Here is a 15,773-nt window from a genome sequence, read left to right on the forward strand (position 1 = left end):
AGTCGATGTGATCTCCACCTATAACACTGTATCACAAGATCATTGCTTCACTTCATCATACTGGACTAATTATATATGAGGACTGTTTCACTGTGTCGCATCGTTTCATAAAAGCGCTCTTTCTTGCGCGCTCGCTCTCTCTCTCTCTGTCAGAGATTTTTTATTTTGAGGAGTCTGAGTCTCCTTAAAATAAACCCGCTCTCTCCTCTATCAGAGTCCTTAATATAAAATAAAATAAACCCGCTCTCTCTTCTATCAGACTCCTTAAAATAAAATAAAATAAACCCACTCTCTCCTCTATCAGAGTCCTTAAAACAAAATAAAATAAACCCGCTCTCTCCTCTATCAGACTCCTTAAAATAACATAAAATAAACCCGCTCTCTCCTCTATCAGACTCCTTAAAATAACATAAAATAAACCCGCTCTCTCCTCTATCAGACTCCTTAAAATAACATAAAATAAACCCGCTCTCTCCTCTATCAGACTCCTTAAAATAATATAAAATAAACCCGCTCTCTCCTCTATCAGACTCCTTAAAATAACATAAAATAAACCCACTCTCTCCTCTATCAGACTCCTTAAAATAACATAAATAACCCCACTCTCTCCTCTATCAGACTCCTTAAAATAAAATAAAATAAACCCGCTCTCTCCTCTATCAGACTCCTTAAAACAAAATAAAATAAACCCACTCTCTCCTCTATCAGACTCCTTAAAACAAAAATAAAATAAACCCGCTCTCTCCTCTATCAGACTCCTTAAAATAACATAAAATAAACCCACTCTCTCCTCTATCAGACTCCTTAAAATAAAATAAAATAAACCCGCTCTCTCCTCTATCAGACTCCTTAAAACAAATAAAATAAACCCACTCTCTCCTCTATCAGACTCCTTAAAACAAAAATAAAATAAACCCGCTCTCTCCTCTATCAGACTCCTTAAAATAACATAAAATAAACCCACTCTCTCCTCTATCAGACTCCTTAAAATAACATAAAATAAACCCACTCTCTCCTCTATCAGACTCCTTAAAATAAAATAAAATAAACCCGCTCTCTCCTCTATCAGACTCCTTAAAACAAAATAAAATAAACCCACTCTCTCCTCTATCAGACTCCTTAAAACAAAAATAAAATAAACCCGCTCTCTCCTCTATCAGACTCCTTAAAATAACATAAAATAAACCCGCTCTCTCCTCTATCAGACTCCTTAAAATAAAATAAAATAAACCCGCTCTCTCCTCTATCAGACTCCTTAAAATAACATAAAATAAACCCACTCTCTCCTCTATCAGACTCCTTAAAATAACATAAAATAAACCCACTCTCTCCTCTATCAGACTCCTTAAAATAACATAAAATAAACCCACTCTCTCCTCTATCAGACTCCTTAAAATAAAATAAAATAAACCCGCTCTCTCCTCTATCAGACTCCTTAAAATAACATAAAATAAACCCACTCTCTCCTCTATCAGACTCCTTAAAATAACATAAAATAAACCCACTCTCTCCTCTATCAGACTCCTTAAAATAAAATAAAATAAACCCGCTCTCTCCTCTATCAGACTCCTTAAAACAAAATAAAATAAACCCACTCTCTCCTCTATCAGACTCCTTAAAACAAAATAAAATAAACCCGCTCTCTCCTCTATCAGACTCCTTAAAATAAAATTAAATAAACCCGCTCTCTCCTCTATCAGACTCCTTAAAACAAAATAAAATAAACCCGCTCTCTCCTCTATCAGACTCCTTAAAACAAAATAAAATAAACCCGCTCTCTCCTCTATCAGACTCCTTAAAATAAAATAAAACAAACCCGCTCTCGCGCACGCACGCTCTCCCCCCTTCTCTCTCTCTCTCTCTGTGTCTAATCAGAGCTGCGACTCTTTAAAATAAACGCACACTCGCTGCATGTCGGTGCGCTCATCAAACGCCCTGATCGATCAGTCTGATCAAAGCTGAAGAGCTGTGACTCTAAAATAAAGGCGCATTCGCTGCATAAAAAAAATAAAATAAATAATAATAATAATAATAATAATAATAATAATAATGGTAAATGACACTGTTTTTGAGACGCACCACACCATGCAGTAGAGAACAGAGTGCACTTCCACAGAGGCAGAAAATAGCACTGAAACTGGTGCAGCATGGCACACGCGACTGTGTGCACACATTAAAACGCCAACACACGCAGCTGCAAGCATGAACGAACACTGTTAAAGGCTGAGTACGCGCGTATTTCTGCCGTATTTAAATGAAACACAACACTGCAATGACCAGCTCTATGAATACGCCACTGTGAAAGCCCCTAAAGGTACTCCTGGCATTATTTTTTTTTTTTTTTTTTGCATTCTTACACCCCCCCTAAAATTTTCTCAACCGATTTGGAGTTTCACAAAATCAACCCCCAGGACTGTCAAATCCGCAGAAATCCGCGGAAAAATCTCATCCCTGCATATCATGAATTCAGAGTTTGGGGTCGTCTCACAAACTGTCTGCGGCCCTTGGACCCAAAAAGAACAATTTTACTCTCATCAGTCCACAAAATATCCCACCATTTCTCTTTAGGCCAGTTGATGTGTTCTTTGGCAAATTGTAACCTCTTCTGCACATGTCTTTTATTTAACAGAGGGACTTTGCGGGGGATTCTTGCAAATAAATTAGCTTCACACAGGTGTCTTCTAACTGTCACAGCACTTACAGGTAACTCCAGACTGTCTTTGATCATCCTGGAGCTGATCAATGGGTGAGCTTTTGTCATTCTGGTTATTCTTCTATCCATTTTGATGGTTGTTTTCCGTTTTCTTCCACACGTCTGGTTTTTTTGGCCATTTTAAAGCATTGGAGATCATTGTAGATGAACAGCCTATAATTTTTTGCACCTGCATATAGGTTTCCCCTCTCCAATCAACTTTTTAATCAAATTACGCTGTTCTTCTGAACAATGTCTTGAACGTCCCATTTTCCTCAGGCTTTCAAAGAGAAAAGCATGTTCAACAGGTGCTGGCTTCATCCTTACATAGGGGACACCTGATTCACACCTGTTTGTTCCACAAAACTGACAAACTCACTGACTGAATGACATAATGCTATTATTGCGAACACCCCCTTTAATTCCTTTTTTTTTACTAATAGCCCAATTTCATAGCCTTAAGAGTGTGCATATCATGAATGCTTGGTCTTGTTGGATTTGTGAGAATCTACTGAACCTACTGGTACCTTGTTTCCCATGTAACAATAAGAAATATACTCAAAACCTGGATTAATCTTTTTAGTCACATAGCACTACTATTATTCTGAACACTACTGTAATAAAGAGCATGTGTGCAGAATGTAGTCGTGACTCCACTGTTCACCTCAGAACTCACTAAGAGGTTTTTCTGCTTTGGTTTGCACAGATGCAAAGAAAAAAAAGAAAAACAATCACTGCCTCCCGGAAATGTGGTTAAATCGCTCCAAAGATGGCTCTTAAAGAGGCTTATACATCGAGTGTGGAGAGGTGCAGCAAGGAGCACAGAGGCAGTGCTGAGTACACGCATGCTGCGCCATGACAGCCTCCTAAACGTGATCACAGCAGCAGCACAAAAGCAATGACCTTGCTGGAATGCCACAACAAAACCAACCCGTGTCTGAGACAAGCCATTTATCATGTGCTAAGATTTTAAATAAATACTGCTCTTTGAATAAAATGGCAACAATCAAACTCGGTCAGTCTGCACCTTTACGTGGGGCCGCAAGGCCGGGATCAGACGTCAGAGTCCGCCATTCTTCTCCAGTTTGTGGAAAAGCGCCAGGCTGCGGAGGTGCGACTGTCTTTCTCCGTTCTTCCACAGGATCAGCAGGTGGTCTGTTGAGCACGTCACCAAACCCTTCTCCCCGTAGCTCACAAACATCTGACACAGCGCAGAAGTAAAGGGACAATTAGAGCGCTCGCACAAAAACTTTCCTGAGGAGCAAATGATCTCCTTCTCATGGTGTTTTACCTGCACCGCCCCCGAATGTCCAATCAGATCTCCCGTCAGCTCGAGCATCCTGATGTTTGGCACGTCCACGAGCTTCTTTGATGGTGGACCAGCCTGTCTGTTTGAGCGCCCAAAAGACCACATCCCAAAGAAACCTGGTCACATGGATTGTTAGAAAGAAAGAAAAAAAATGCTGGATTACAGAAAATGTAAATGATACAATGAACATACATGCAAGACTTTGACCTTGAAAAGTTTTTCTAAGGTTAAAATTTTGTGGAATTGGAAACTACAGTTGGTGGAGGTTTGTGCTGTACGAGCGCAGTGTTCTAGTTTATTTTTTATTTTTTCCTGAGCAGACGTGGGGATAACCTGTGAATAACCACAGGGAGGGACATCAAAACCAGAGAGAGGAAAATCCCCCCAACAAATCTCACCTAGGCAGAGAAGTATTTTGTCCATTGAAAAAGCACAACTTCATCACAAAGTATCACACTGCTTAAAACAAAAACAACTTAGATGCTTTCAGCTGCTGTTAAAGGATTTGCCGCACAACAACTGCATCACTGTTTACACAGCGCCCTCTGCTGGAAGAGGTGAGTCAAACAGACTGTGACCGCTGTAGTGTTTGGGTTCACCAGCTGTATGTTGGTGTTTGTCACCTGCAGAAGTCGGTTCAGCGGGTAAAGGCAGATCTTGTATCTCCCACATCCTCACACTGCCGTCTTCAGAACAGGACATCAGCTCGCTGAAACAGAGACACCCATCAACAGGAAGCACAAGACGCTTGATACTACGGGAGACTCGCAGACTCACTACAACACCATAACTACAACATCATAAAGCAGTGATAAAAGGAACGTCAAAACACTATCTCACCATGAGAAACAATCATTATCATCATCATCATCACATCCTGGATCTACATCCTCATCCTCACCAAAACATCTTACACCAAAAACACTTCCTCCAAGGTCCATAAAATAACAGTTTTCATGTAAACCTGCCAATAACGACACTGAGGCAAAAATAACTTTCTTAGTAGAAACATTAAAGATATTCTGTTAAATATAAAAAATAAAACAGCTTTTTGTCTTAACCTAAAAATCTAGTGTCCAGTTTACCTTAAAGTTACAGTGTGTAGGATTTAGTGTCATCTAGTGGTTTTAGTTTTAGCTGGATTTTAGTTCAGAGATTAATTTATAGTTTGTATTTGTTATCATGGGTATATGCATATTTTTATATACATATGTATACATTTTTATTTTTAATTTTTGGTTAAAGGGGTGGGCATTTCTAAGCTTTTGCTTCTGCTTACACCCTTATGGGGAACATGGGTATGTAGTCAAATTGTTTTCTTTATGAGTTTTCTTTGCAATTTTGACTCTGTGTGTGCCGAATACATTATTAAATTAATTAATTCACTCATTCATTCAGATTGCATTTCTGCCACCTCAAACTAGTACATGATTTGCCTTCATGTTTTTGCTTGTTTGGTGATGGGGATTCGTGCTCTCTTGCCTTCTGTTGTGATAAACAATACGTCTGATCCTCCATTCCATAAAAATGTGGGTTCTTAAAACTTGTTAGCCTGCACTAGCAGCCAGCAGACCGTGTATCAGGGACCAACCCCTGGTCCCTCTTCTTGTTTTCCTCGGTCTTGCAGCTAAGTTACAAAATGCAAAAGGCCTTGTAAGTATGCCCTTTTTGGGCTACTGTATCAACATGGCAGCCTCCATGGGGGTGTCCACTCGCACGCTGATATGAAACACTTGTTCGAAGCTCATGAAAAACATTAGTTTGTTGTTGCAAGTATGTATTCTCTAACAGATGGTATAAATGCTATATTCCATTTTCTGGTAATAAACACCCCTGAATCCTACACACTGTAGCTTTAATATTTTAGTGACTGAACATGAAATTTTCCTTCAGGTAACTTTTAGAATGATCCAGTTGTCGCAACTCACACTCAAAAAAGTGAATGAGGGGATAATACAAGTTGATTAAATTCGATTAACTTCATTTTTTTTTGCTCTTGTGGAACTTATTCCAAAAATCTATTTAATTAACGCTAATGTTTAAATTTTTTGAGTGCAGTATCAAATCGTTCCATGTAGTGACCTATGTATTCAGGCTAAGCAGCACATAGTACACTTAATGTAAAGAAAGTTTTTTTTAATAAGCGGTTATGTAGTTAGCTGCTTACCTTAGCTTCCAGTGCAGCACTGAGACATTACAAGTCAATTGCAGATGAAGGGAAAGCCTCAAATGTTACCTCTGTATGGAGCTGGGACTTCTAATGACAGTTTTGCCTCTTCAGATGTGACAAGAAGTGGTTTACTTGGATTAGCACTATGACATTTTAATTATTAGCTAATGTGACTAAACAGTGTGTTTAGTTATCAGAATCAGAATCGCCTTTATTGTCGTTGTAAATTACATTGCAACGAGATTTGAGTGCAACTCCAAAAGGTGCGTTTTCTGAGGTGCGAGTAATTATTAGCCAAATAAAAGATAATAAATTTAACAAAATACATTATTTAAATATATGTACAACTAAAAATAAATTGCGGACAAAATATAAAATGTAAAACGAGAAATTATGTACAACTGTGGAATGATACTGCACAGGAAACTATTGCACATGGGTACAGATATTGCACAAGAACTTTGAAAAGTGCAGATTAATGTGGTTTGTTATTCAGTGCAGTGTTTGCTCTGGGGAGAAAGCTGTTCCTGAGTCTGTTTGTCCTAGTTTTGATTGACCTATACCGTCGACCATTACCCCAATAACTGCACCCAGTGTGAAATTCCATACCTGCCAACATTTGAATTTACCAATGTGGGACATCCACGTGTGGCTGCGAGTGCCAAGGGCTCGAAGAATAACAAGGGGGTCTAGGGACATGCCCAGACCCACATAAATGCAGCACTAATGGGCGTCCCGCACACACACACACACACACACACACGGGACGCGGGACACGGGGTAAATATGGGGACAGTTGGCAGCACTGAAATTCAAGTATGAACTTGAAAAATGTTCTTAGCTAATGTGGCTAGAAGCAGCCAAATTATTTTAGCCACACTGTATTTTTTTTAGCATTTGGGTATGTGGCTAATAGGTATTGCTACTAGCCCAGGTTTGCTATGAGCGTTTTAAGCTCACCAGTTACAATTTTGTTATGTAGCCATTCAGCCCGTCATGGTGTTTGCGTTCTAAATTTAAACTACACCAGTTAAAACTGTTTTTGTCTTGAGTGGAGCAGAGGTTGAACAATACTATACTACAAGAGCACCATACTATAGTGTAAAGAAAAATATATTACCTATCAGAGAGCAGCACGCTGTGTAAGATGTTCGAGTCGTGGGCAATCTTCTTATAGGCCAACACGGACTTAGTCTGAACACTGTACAGATAAAGGCCACTGCCCACAGCAGCCAAGATGAACTACAAAACAAAGCACACGAAGCAGCTCATGAATCACAGTCATTAGTTAGGAGTCAGAAAAAGCTACACCCATCTCCCTGGTCCTACGGTGTCTGTACCTTTCCATTGGTGGACAGGTGCTGAATGGACATTTCACTGGGTTTGGGTGCGCCCATCCGTATCTCAGCCGGAGTGCAGGTCTGCGACTCTTCCCACAGGATGTGCTCGTAGACCAATATGTTCCAACTAATCGCGTCCCAGAGGATCAACTCCCCCACATGGGAACCGCTAGCAAACATTAAATCTGAAGAAAATACAGCAACAACAAGGACACAACTCAAACAAAAGGTCGTGCAGTTACACTCCCTTTCAATTTTTCACAAAATTGACTTCGTTTTGAAATCTAGTTATTATAATGTACCTTCATTTGTTTTATTGCTGGTAAAATATTTCTGGATCGTGACGTTGCTCCAAGAGATCTCACATGTGCAAAGGCACAAAGGAGCAAAGCTCATGCTGCATTTTATGGGAACTGCAAACTTTGCATTCATGACTTACATCTCCGAAAAGTAATTTTATAGAGTTTCATAAAGTGGTGATAAAATGTCAGTCTCCCCACTGACTCATTTTGGCAAACCAAGTACAGTAGTGTTCAGAATAATAGTAGTGCTATGTGACTAAAAAGATTAATCCAGATTTTGAGTATATTTCTTATTGTTACATGGGAAACAAGGTACCAGTAGATTCAGTAGATTCTCACAAATCCAACAAGACCAAGCATTCATGATATGCACACTCTTAAGGCTATGAAATTGGGCTATTAGTAAAAAAAAAGTAGAAAAGGGGGTGTTCACAATAATAGTAGTGTGGCATTCAGTCAGTGAGTTTGTCAATTTTGTGGAACAAACAGGTGTGAATCAGGTGTCCCCTATTTAAGGATGAAGCCAGCACCTGTTGAACATGCTTTTCTCTTTGAAAGCCTGAGAAAAATGGGACGTTCAAGACATTGTTCAGAAGAACAGCGTAGTTTGGTTAAAAAGTTGATTGGAGAGGGGGAAACCTATATGCAGGTGCAAAAAATTATAGGCTGTTCATCTACAATGATCTCCAATGCTTTAAAATGGACAAAAAAAACCAGAGACACGTGGAAGAAAACAGAAAACAACCATCAAAATGGATAGAAGAATAACCAGAATGGAAAAGGCTCACCCATTGATCAGCTCCAGGATGATCAAAGACAGTCTGGAGTTACCTGTAAGTGCTGTGACAGTTAGAAGACGCCTGTGTGAAGCTAATTTATTTGCAAGAATCCCCCGCAAAGTCCCTCTGTTAAATAAAAGACGTGCAGAAGAGGTTACAATTTGCCAAAGAACACATCAACTGGCCTAAAGAGAAATGGAGGAATATTTTGTGGACTGATGAGAGTAAAATTGTTCTTTTTGGGTTCAAGGGCCGCAGACAGTTTGTGAGACGACCCCCAAACTCTGAATTCAAGCCACAGTTCACAGTGAAGACAGTGAAGCATGGTGGTGCAAGCATCATGATATGGGCATGTTTCTCCTACTATGGTGTTGGGCCTATATATCGCAGATGTGAAGAAATCATGAAAAACTGTGGTTATACAACTAAATACTAGTTTAGTGATTCACAGGATTGCTAAAAAAGCAGTTTGAACATAATAGTTTTGAGTTTGTAGCGTCAACAGCAGATGTTACTATTATTGTGAACACCCCTTTTCTACTTTTTTTTACTAATAGCCCAATTTCATAGCCTTAAGAGTGTGCATATCATGAATGCTTGGTCATGTTGGATTTGTGAGAATCTACTGAATCTACTGGTACCTTGTTTCCCATGTAACAATAAGAAATATACTCAAAACCTGGATTAATCTTTTTAGTCACATAGCACTACTATTATTCTGAACACTACTCTACATGTAACTAATGTTACAGTAGACCTGTGTCCGAGTCCAGCAGATATCCAGCTAAACATTCATGTGAAATCTGTCCAAATCTTATTTGAGTTCTTCCCAACATGATCTGTAGTCGCCTAAAGCAACAGGTCCAGTTTTACCAGCTGTGTCCGTTACTTCAAGTTCATGTTTTTTTTTTCTTTTTTCTTGGTACTTTCAGTCTACAACTGAACCTCTACCACATTACTTGGGCTCTTTGATGCTAACAGCACAGCAAACCCTTATATGTCTTAAATGGCTAATAAATAAATAAATAAATACATAATCAAAAGGGATCACGCCTTTAATTTTTAGGGATGTTGTGGTGTTCATAAATGCAGACTGACTGTTGACGTTGATGAGAGCTCGAATGTGATCCTGGTGATCGGATAGGCAGCGGATCTCAGCTAATGACATCTCAGAACCAGACACAGACAATCTGTAAATAACTGCAAACAAGAACAAATGCTATTATATTTGTAGCTTTATATTAAATATTAAATATTGTTTTTTTTTCATTATTATTATTATTTCTTTTGTTACCTATGACTTTATCCATAGCAGCTGCTATGCAGTTCTTGGGCAGCTCGATCATCGCCGTTATTCCTACAGTATTATAAAACACAATGACAGCATGAATCACTCTGGGGATGATGTTACGTCGCATATTTATAACAGGTTCAGGTAATTCACCAGTAGACCACAGCCAAGGTCAGTGGGACTGTTTTGCCAAAATTATGGCAGGTTCAAGATGAATTAAATGTGGGCTTATACCATCCAATTTCCCTATTAAATATAGATTATAAAATATATGCAAAAATCCTAGCAAACAGATTAAACCCTTTAATGAATATATCAATCAACTGCAACCGAACTGGCTTTATAACAAACAGAAGCTCAACATCTTATCTACGGCAACTGTTTAATATTTTATATACCCACAGCAAAAGGCATAATGATCTAGCTATTTTGACTCTCGGTGCGGAAAAGGTGTTTGATCAGATAGAGTGTGAATATCTGTTTGAAGTACTTAAGCAATTTAACTTGGGCGATAGGTTCATAAATTGGGTAAGGCTCTTGTATACAAATCCTAAAGCACAAATTCACACAAATCAAAGCCTGTCTACATCCTTTCATTTGTTTAGAGGAATGCACCAAGGCTGCCCTTTGTTGGCACTAATTTTTGCTTTCACTATCGAACCACTTCTGCAAAGTATCCGCTTAGATCCCCAAATACACACTTATCAAACTAAGACTACAATGAATAAAATTTCATTATATGCAGATAATATTTTATTATATATGACTAAACCCCATTGTTCAATACCATCTATTCTTGAAAAAATCGAAATGTTTGGAAAATTTTCAGGTTATCATATAAATTGGACCAAAAGCACATTAATGCCAGTCCACTCCATCTCCCAAACACCTCTAGCAAGATACCCCTTTAAAGTATCCACTTGACAAATTCACTTATCTAGGCATTGAAGTTACAAAATAATTCTCCTCTCTCATACAGTCCAACTTTACATCACTACTGGATAAACTTAGAAGCAAAATTCAGTTTTGGAAAACTCTTCCAATATCATTACTAGGGAGGATAAATACTATCAAACTGATTTTTCTACCACAAATATTTTATATATTTCAAAATATTACCATATTTCGAACAAAATCCTTTTTTAAGAAAACTGACTCGATTATCCAACCTTTCCTGTGGAATTACAAGACCCAGAGAATCACCAAAAAACATTTAACTAAATCTAAGCTGAACGGGAGTCTATCCCTTCCAGACTTCAAAGGATTCAAGGATTCAAAGAAATTTTATTGTCATATGCACAGAAGAACATGTTCCCTGCACAATGAAATGTGTCTACTGCATTTAACCCATCCTAATTGCCAGTAGGAGCAGAAGTCGCCATTAGGCACCCGAGGACCAGCTCCAGATGTACATCCCTGCCTTGGTCAACAGCAGGGCTGAGCAAACCAACACCGACCCATAATGTATTACTGGGCATGTGCCTTTAAAAGTTAAAATTTTGTTTACTATTATTCCTAACACCAACCACACCTGGCTAGCTATAGAACTGGAAGACTGTGATCCATATTCACCTGCCGCCCTTCTACTTTGACCAACTTCTCCTGACAAATCAGAATATAGGCAAAATCCAATAATATATAACTTAATCCACATTTGGAAGCAAATTAAATCACACTTCACTTACAAAACAATACCCCTCTCTTTACCAATCGTGAAAAGTCCATCTTTTGCCCCCTTCTAATCTTGATTTAACATTTTGTGATTGGAGCAGACTAGGAATACACTGCATTCACGACCTGTATATTGAGAGTAAATTTGCTACTTTTGCACAAATACAAAGTTTAAACTACACAGTAATAATTTTTTTAGATACTTGAAAGTTAGGGACTATGTACAAAAAATATACGTCAAGGTTTGAAACAGAACCACAAACTATGATTGATGAATGTTTAAACACACCCCCACATAAAGATAAATTTATCTCTAATATATACAACAAACTACTAATGATTGCCTCCCCCTCTTCTAATAAATATAAAGACAGTTGGGAGAAGGTTATGGGTATCCAAATTCCTGATGATATTTGGGAAGAATCACTTGAATACATACACTGCTGTTACAACAACACCAGACACTGTCTAATTCAATTCAAACTAATACATAGACTTCATTATTCTAAAGTAAAGATTTATAATATTTTTCCAAATGCCTCACCAACTTGTGATAAATGTCAGACCTTTGATGCAACGCTCTTTCATGCCTTTTTTCCTGCACCAATGTTGCCACCTACTGGTCAGATGTGTTCAATATACTGTCAAGAATTTTTAATACTACAGTCACCAGAACCTTTATTAATCATTCTGGGCACATCTCAGATATCCAGAAAACTTACTCCAGCACAGCAGAAGCTCATTTTCTATTCTCTCATCACCACAAAAAAGTTACTTCTGACATCATGGAAAGGACCTGCAGTACCCAAACCTAAAATGTGGCTACGAGAGATGTCCAACACCTTACATCTGGAATAAATAAGGTATCTGTTGAAGGACAATCTATCACTGTTTCAGAATATATGGCAACCCTTTATAGATTTCTTACAATCGGTGTCTATATGAATACCTAATTTATTTGTGGAATATATATATATACGTATATATATATATATATATATATATTTATTTATTTTATTTTTTTTTAACCTCTGCGTCATTTATATTTTTGCAGTTTGTTAATTTTTTTCTTTTGTTCTGTGTTTTTCTTACTTATTATTATTATTATTATTATTATTATTATTATGCTTACTTGAAAAAAATATTGAGCCATATTCTGATTTAAAAAGTGTATAAAGTGCTGAATAAAAATGTTATGACTAAAACTATGGCAGGTTCAAATAAACAGCTGCTGCAGTCAGGAACATATACTATGATCTAAAAACATCTATTCAAACGTTCACAAGCTACGTATAAATGCAGCATTAATAATTTGAATTCCTAAAACCACTGAAGTCAGGGTGGTCATGTTTTCACACATTGCCAGCTATAGTGTGCACGTGTGTGTGTGTGTGTGGGGGGGGGGGGGAGGCAGTCACAGTCCAAGGTTACAGAGGTCAAGGTCGACACAAATCCCATGTGTAACTGCATCAATCTATATATTAAAAGCCAAGTGGCCTGTGTGTGTGTGTGTGTGTGTGTGTGTGTGTGTGTGTGTGTGTGTGTGTGTGTGTGTGTGTGTGTGTGTGTGTGTGTGTGTGTGTGTGCGCATGTGCATGTGTATGGCTTCGATCACAGATAAACTGGGGAAAGCTGACATTTGCCATTTGATATGTTTAAGTATTTTGGGTCAAGGATGAACGCTGCCAAAACAGAACGTTGAAAGAACTAATATTTCTGGAGAAATTACAGATATTACATGCCAACAGTGAGCAATGGACGTTGATAATTACATTCTGGACTCACATGCCACTCCAAATCATTAAAGAAACTTTGAATAATTTATTACCACCCTTGAAAAATGTCAGATACCTATTTTATAAACACTAACCAATCTAGAGCCCGTGGATCCCCACGGACAACACGCTAGCAAACAAATCAGTCAGATCCTTGCACCTTCGAAAGCCACTCTCGACATTCGCGATAGTGCCGCGTGGCATTCAAGATGCACTCATGCGATATTTATGTGGACATTTAGGCCACAAGTGTGTGATATTCGGTCCACATTCAAGGGACATGCGCTAAATTGTCTTTAGTGCCAATTCAGTGAGATACCAACTGAGAATCTGTCACTGATTTGTGTGTTTTGTCACCCATACAAGTCTCCAACTACTCCCCGACAGACACAGCCCAGTGAGGTACGACCCTTAAAGCACCTGGTGCTCACCTTCTGACTGAACTGATTTGGACATATAAATACAGGTATATGATACGTTTGTTTGTGCTCACAAAAACAATACGTTCACATTCAGCTATCAGAATGTTTTCATTGATTAAAAAAAAAATCATACAAGCACAACTACTGACTGATCTGTATAATGTGTATTAAACCTATGTGCCCCACCAACCTGTACCTTTTACACAAAACACCTAGTGTAGTATTTAATAAATGCACCATATTTTAATTTTGCTTATTGTTTAATTTGGGGGAATCTGAGCTTCTTTCCTTACAGCTTTATAGAATTAATGGTGCATGTCCATTTTAGTCATTTAAAATATAATCTGTGAATCTAACATCTAAATCATATCACGCAACAGCGTTTCCCTGTAAAGAAATATTTAATAAATAAATTTTAAAAATTACCCTGCATTCCAAATAACTTCAGGCAGATTTGAAACCTTTCACACAATATTACACAAGTAACATAATACATGATGAGCATTTTATTTATAGACAACTGAGAAAGGATCAAAGATGCATGAATACTTTCTTAAATAGTGCTTTTGGTTTTTGGCTTCTATTAAACCTGAAGTTTGTCACGTGTACCGAAGGACAAGCTGATGTTTTTACAACTTTAGTCATATTAAAAGACTGGCAGCAAAAACAAACAAAAAAATGTTGTAAAGGAAACACAGTATCAACAGAATATGTGTAATATATCTCTAAATTAACTCAAACCTGCATTTTCCTGAACCTTAAAACGGCGTTGTGCAGTTATTAATGTATTCTTGCATTTTATAATGATTTACAACATGTACTGCCAGTGATATTGTTACATTTTTGTAGGATTTACTGTGTGGCACAACTGCAATGAAAAAACTAACCGGAACTATCTCTTAAGGCTGAAACAGAGTGGAAAATAAAAATACACAAAGCAGATGATAGTTCCCAGCACGGTCACTCATGGATTCACTTCCTCAAGAGTTTTGTTTCAAAAAAGGACTCGCTGAAAATGAAGCAGTCATCAAAAAGCAACAGTTTCCTGTCTGTCCTTCCTCTGTCTGTCCTTACCGGTGTCACTGTGGTTCTGTTTGTGGCACTGCAGCTGAAAATCTTTGTTCCACACACACAGATCTTCTCCACCAGAAAGCCACACAGATAGTCGATCTAAGACCAGCAAGCCCTGAGAGAGACACACACAACTGTATCAGCACATGAACAAAAACACATCAATAACACTCCTTTGTCTCACACACACACACACATACACATAATATAGCAGCAATACACATTAGCATTGCGTAATTATCTCACAAATGCTCCAATTAACTTTAATCTATGATCAAAAAGAGCCAATAACCATTTAAACACTAAATTACAACAGGCAGAGCAACTTTAATTAATCTTACAAATCTGAACAGGACAGATACAGTTACCAGGGATTAAAGGGGGAAAAATCTTCTGTCCCCCCCCCAGACCAGGTCGTAAGCTGTTCATCATCTACCTTTTTATAACAGCATTTAAACTGCGATGCATTTGTTTCCTATTGGTTTCAGTGTAAAAGTAGGTGGAAACAGCTGAGAAAAAGGTGTGTTGTGAGTGCTCTCTTTCTGCGGACCCCCCCCCAACCCCCACGGAAAACCAGTGTTGCTGTTGTCTTTACACCTATCATACTGTAGAGAGGCTTTGTTCTACAATTTATTTGAACACTAAAGACCAACAGAGTTTTAAGGGAACAGGAGCTCAATTGTCTTTAAAAATCTATTGACTAAAACTGGTACTTTTTGCAAAAGGACAGTTTCTATTCATATAAACAATGAACCACAGACACACCATAAAGGACACACATGACAACTGTCGCGGAACAGCACATCATCAACCCAGGACACACCACTGCCAGCAGCAACAGCAACACAGCCGAGCAGATAACGGCGAACGCAGGCTAATCATCGGTCTAATAATTATAGACAGGCTATCAAAACAAATACCCATACGAACGCAAGTATCACACGTCACAGA

General features: G+C 38.2%; 1 protein-coding gene across 1 annotated transcript in view; it reads right to left on the reverse strand.

Annotated features, from left to right (window-relative positions):
* Nucleotides 1–3,290: 3,290 nt before the first annotated feature.
* The window catches only part of LOC117530038 (WD repeat-containing protein 41-like), a 31,735-nt gene continuing 19,252 nt past the window's right edge, over nt 3,291–15,773 (reverse strand). Inside the window, exons 6-13 of the mRNA XM_034192975.1 lie at nt 14,826–14,937; nt 9,887–9,949; nt 9,691–9,792; nt 7,512–7,696; nt 7,292–7,413; nt 4,625–4,710; nt 3,984–4,117; nt 3,291–3,893 (exon numbers count right to left, since the gene is read on the reverse strand). Of these exons, the coding sequence (XP_034048866.1) occupies nt 3,753–3,893; nt 3,984–4,117; nt 4,625–4,710; nt 7,292–7,413; nt 7,512–7,696; nt 9,691–9,792; nt 9,887–9,949; nt 14,826–14,937 (945 nt within the window). The 3' untranslated portion in view covers nt 3,291–3,752. The remainder of the gene's footprint in view (nt 3,894–3,983; nt 4,118–4,624; nt 4,711–7,291; nt 7,414–7,511; nt 7,697–9,690; nt 9,793–9,886; nt 9,950–14,825; nt 14,938–15,773) is intronic.

The sequence above is a fragment of the Thalassophryne amazonica genome, chromosome 17 (assembly GCF_902500255.1).
Source record: "Thalassophryne amazonica chromosome 17, fThaAma1.1, whole genome shotgun sequence".
NCBI lineage: Eukaryota > Metazoa > Chordata > Actinopteri > Batrachoidiformes > Batrachoididae > Thalassophryne > Thalassophryne amazonica.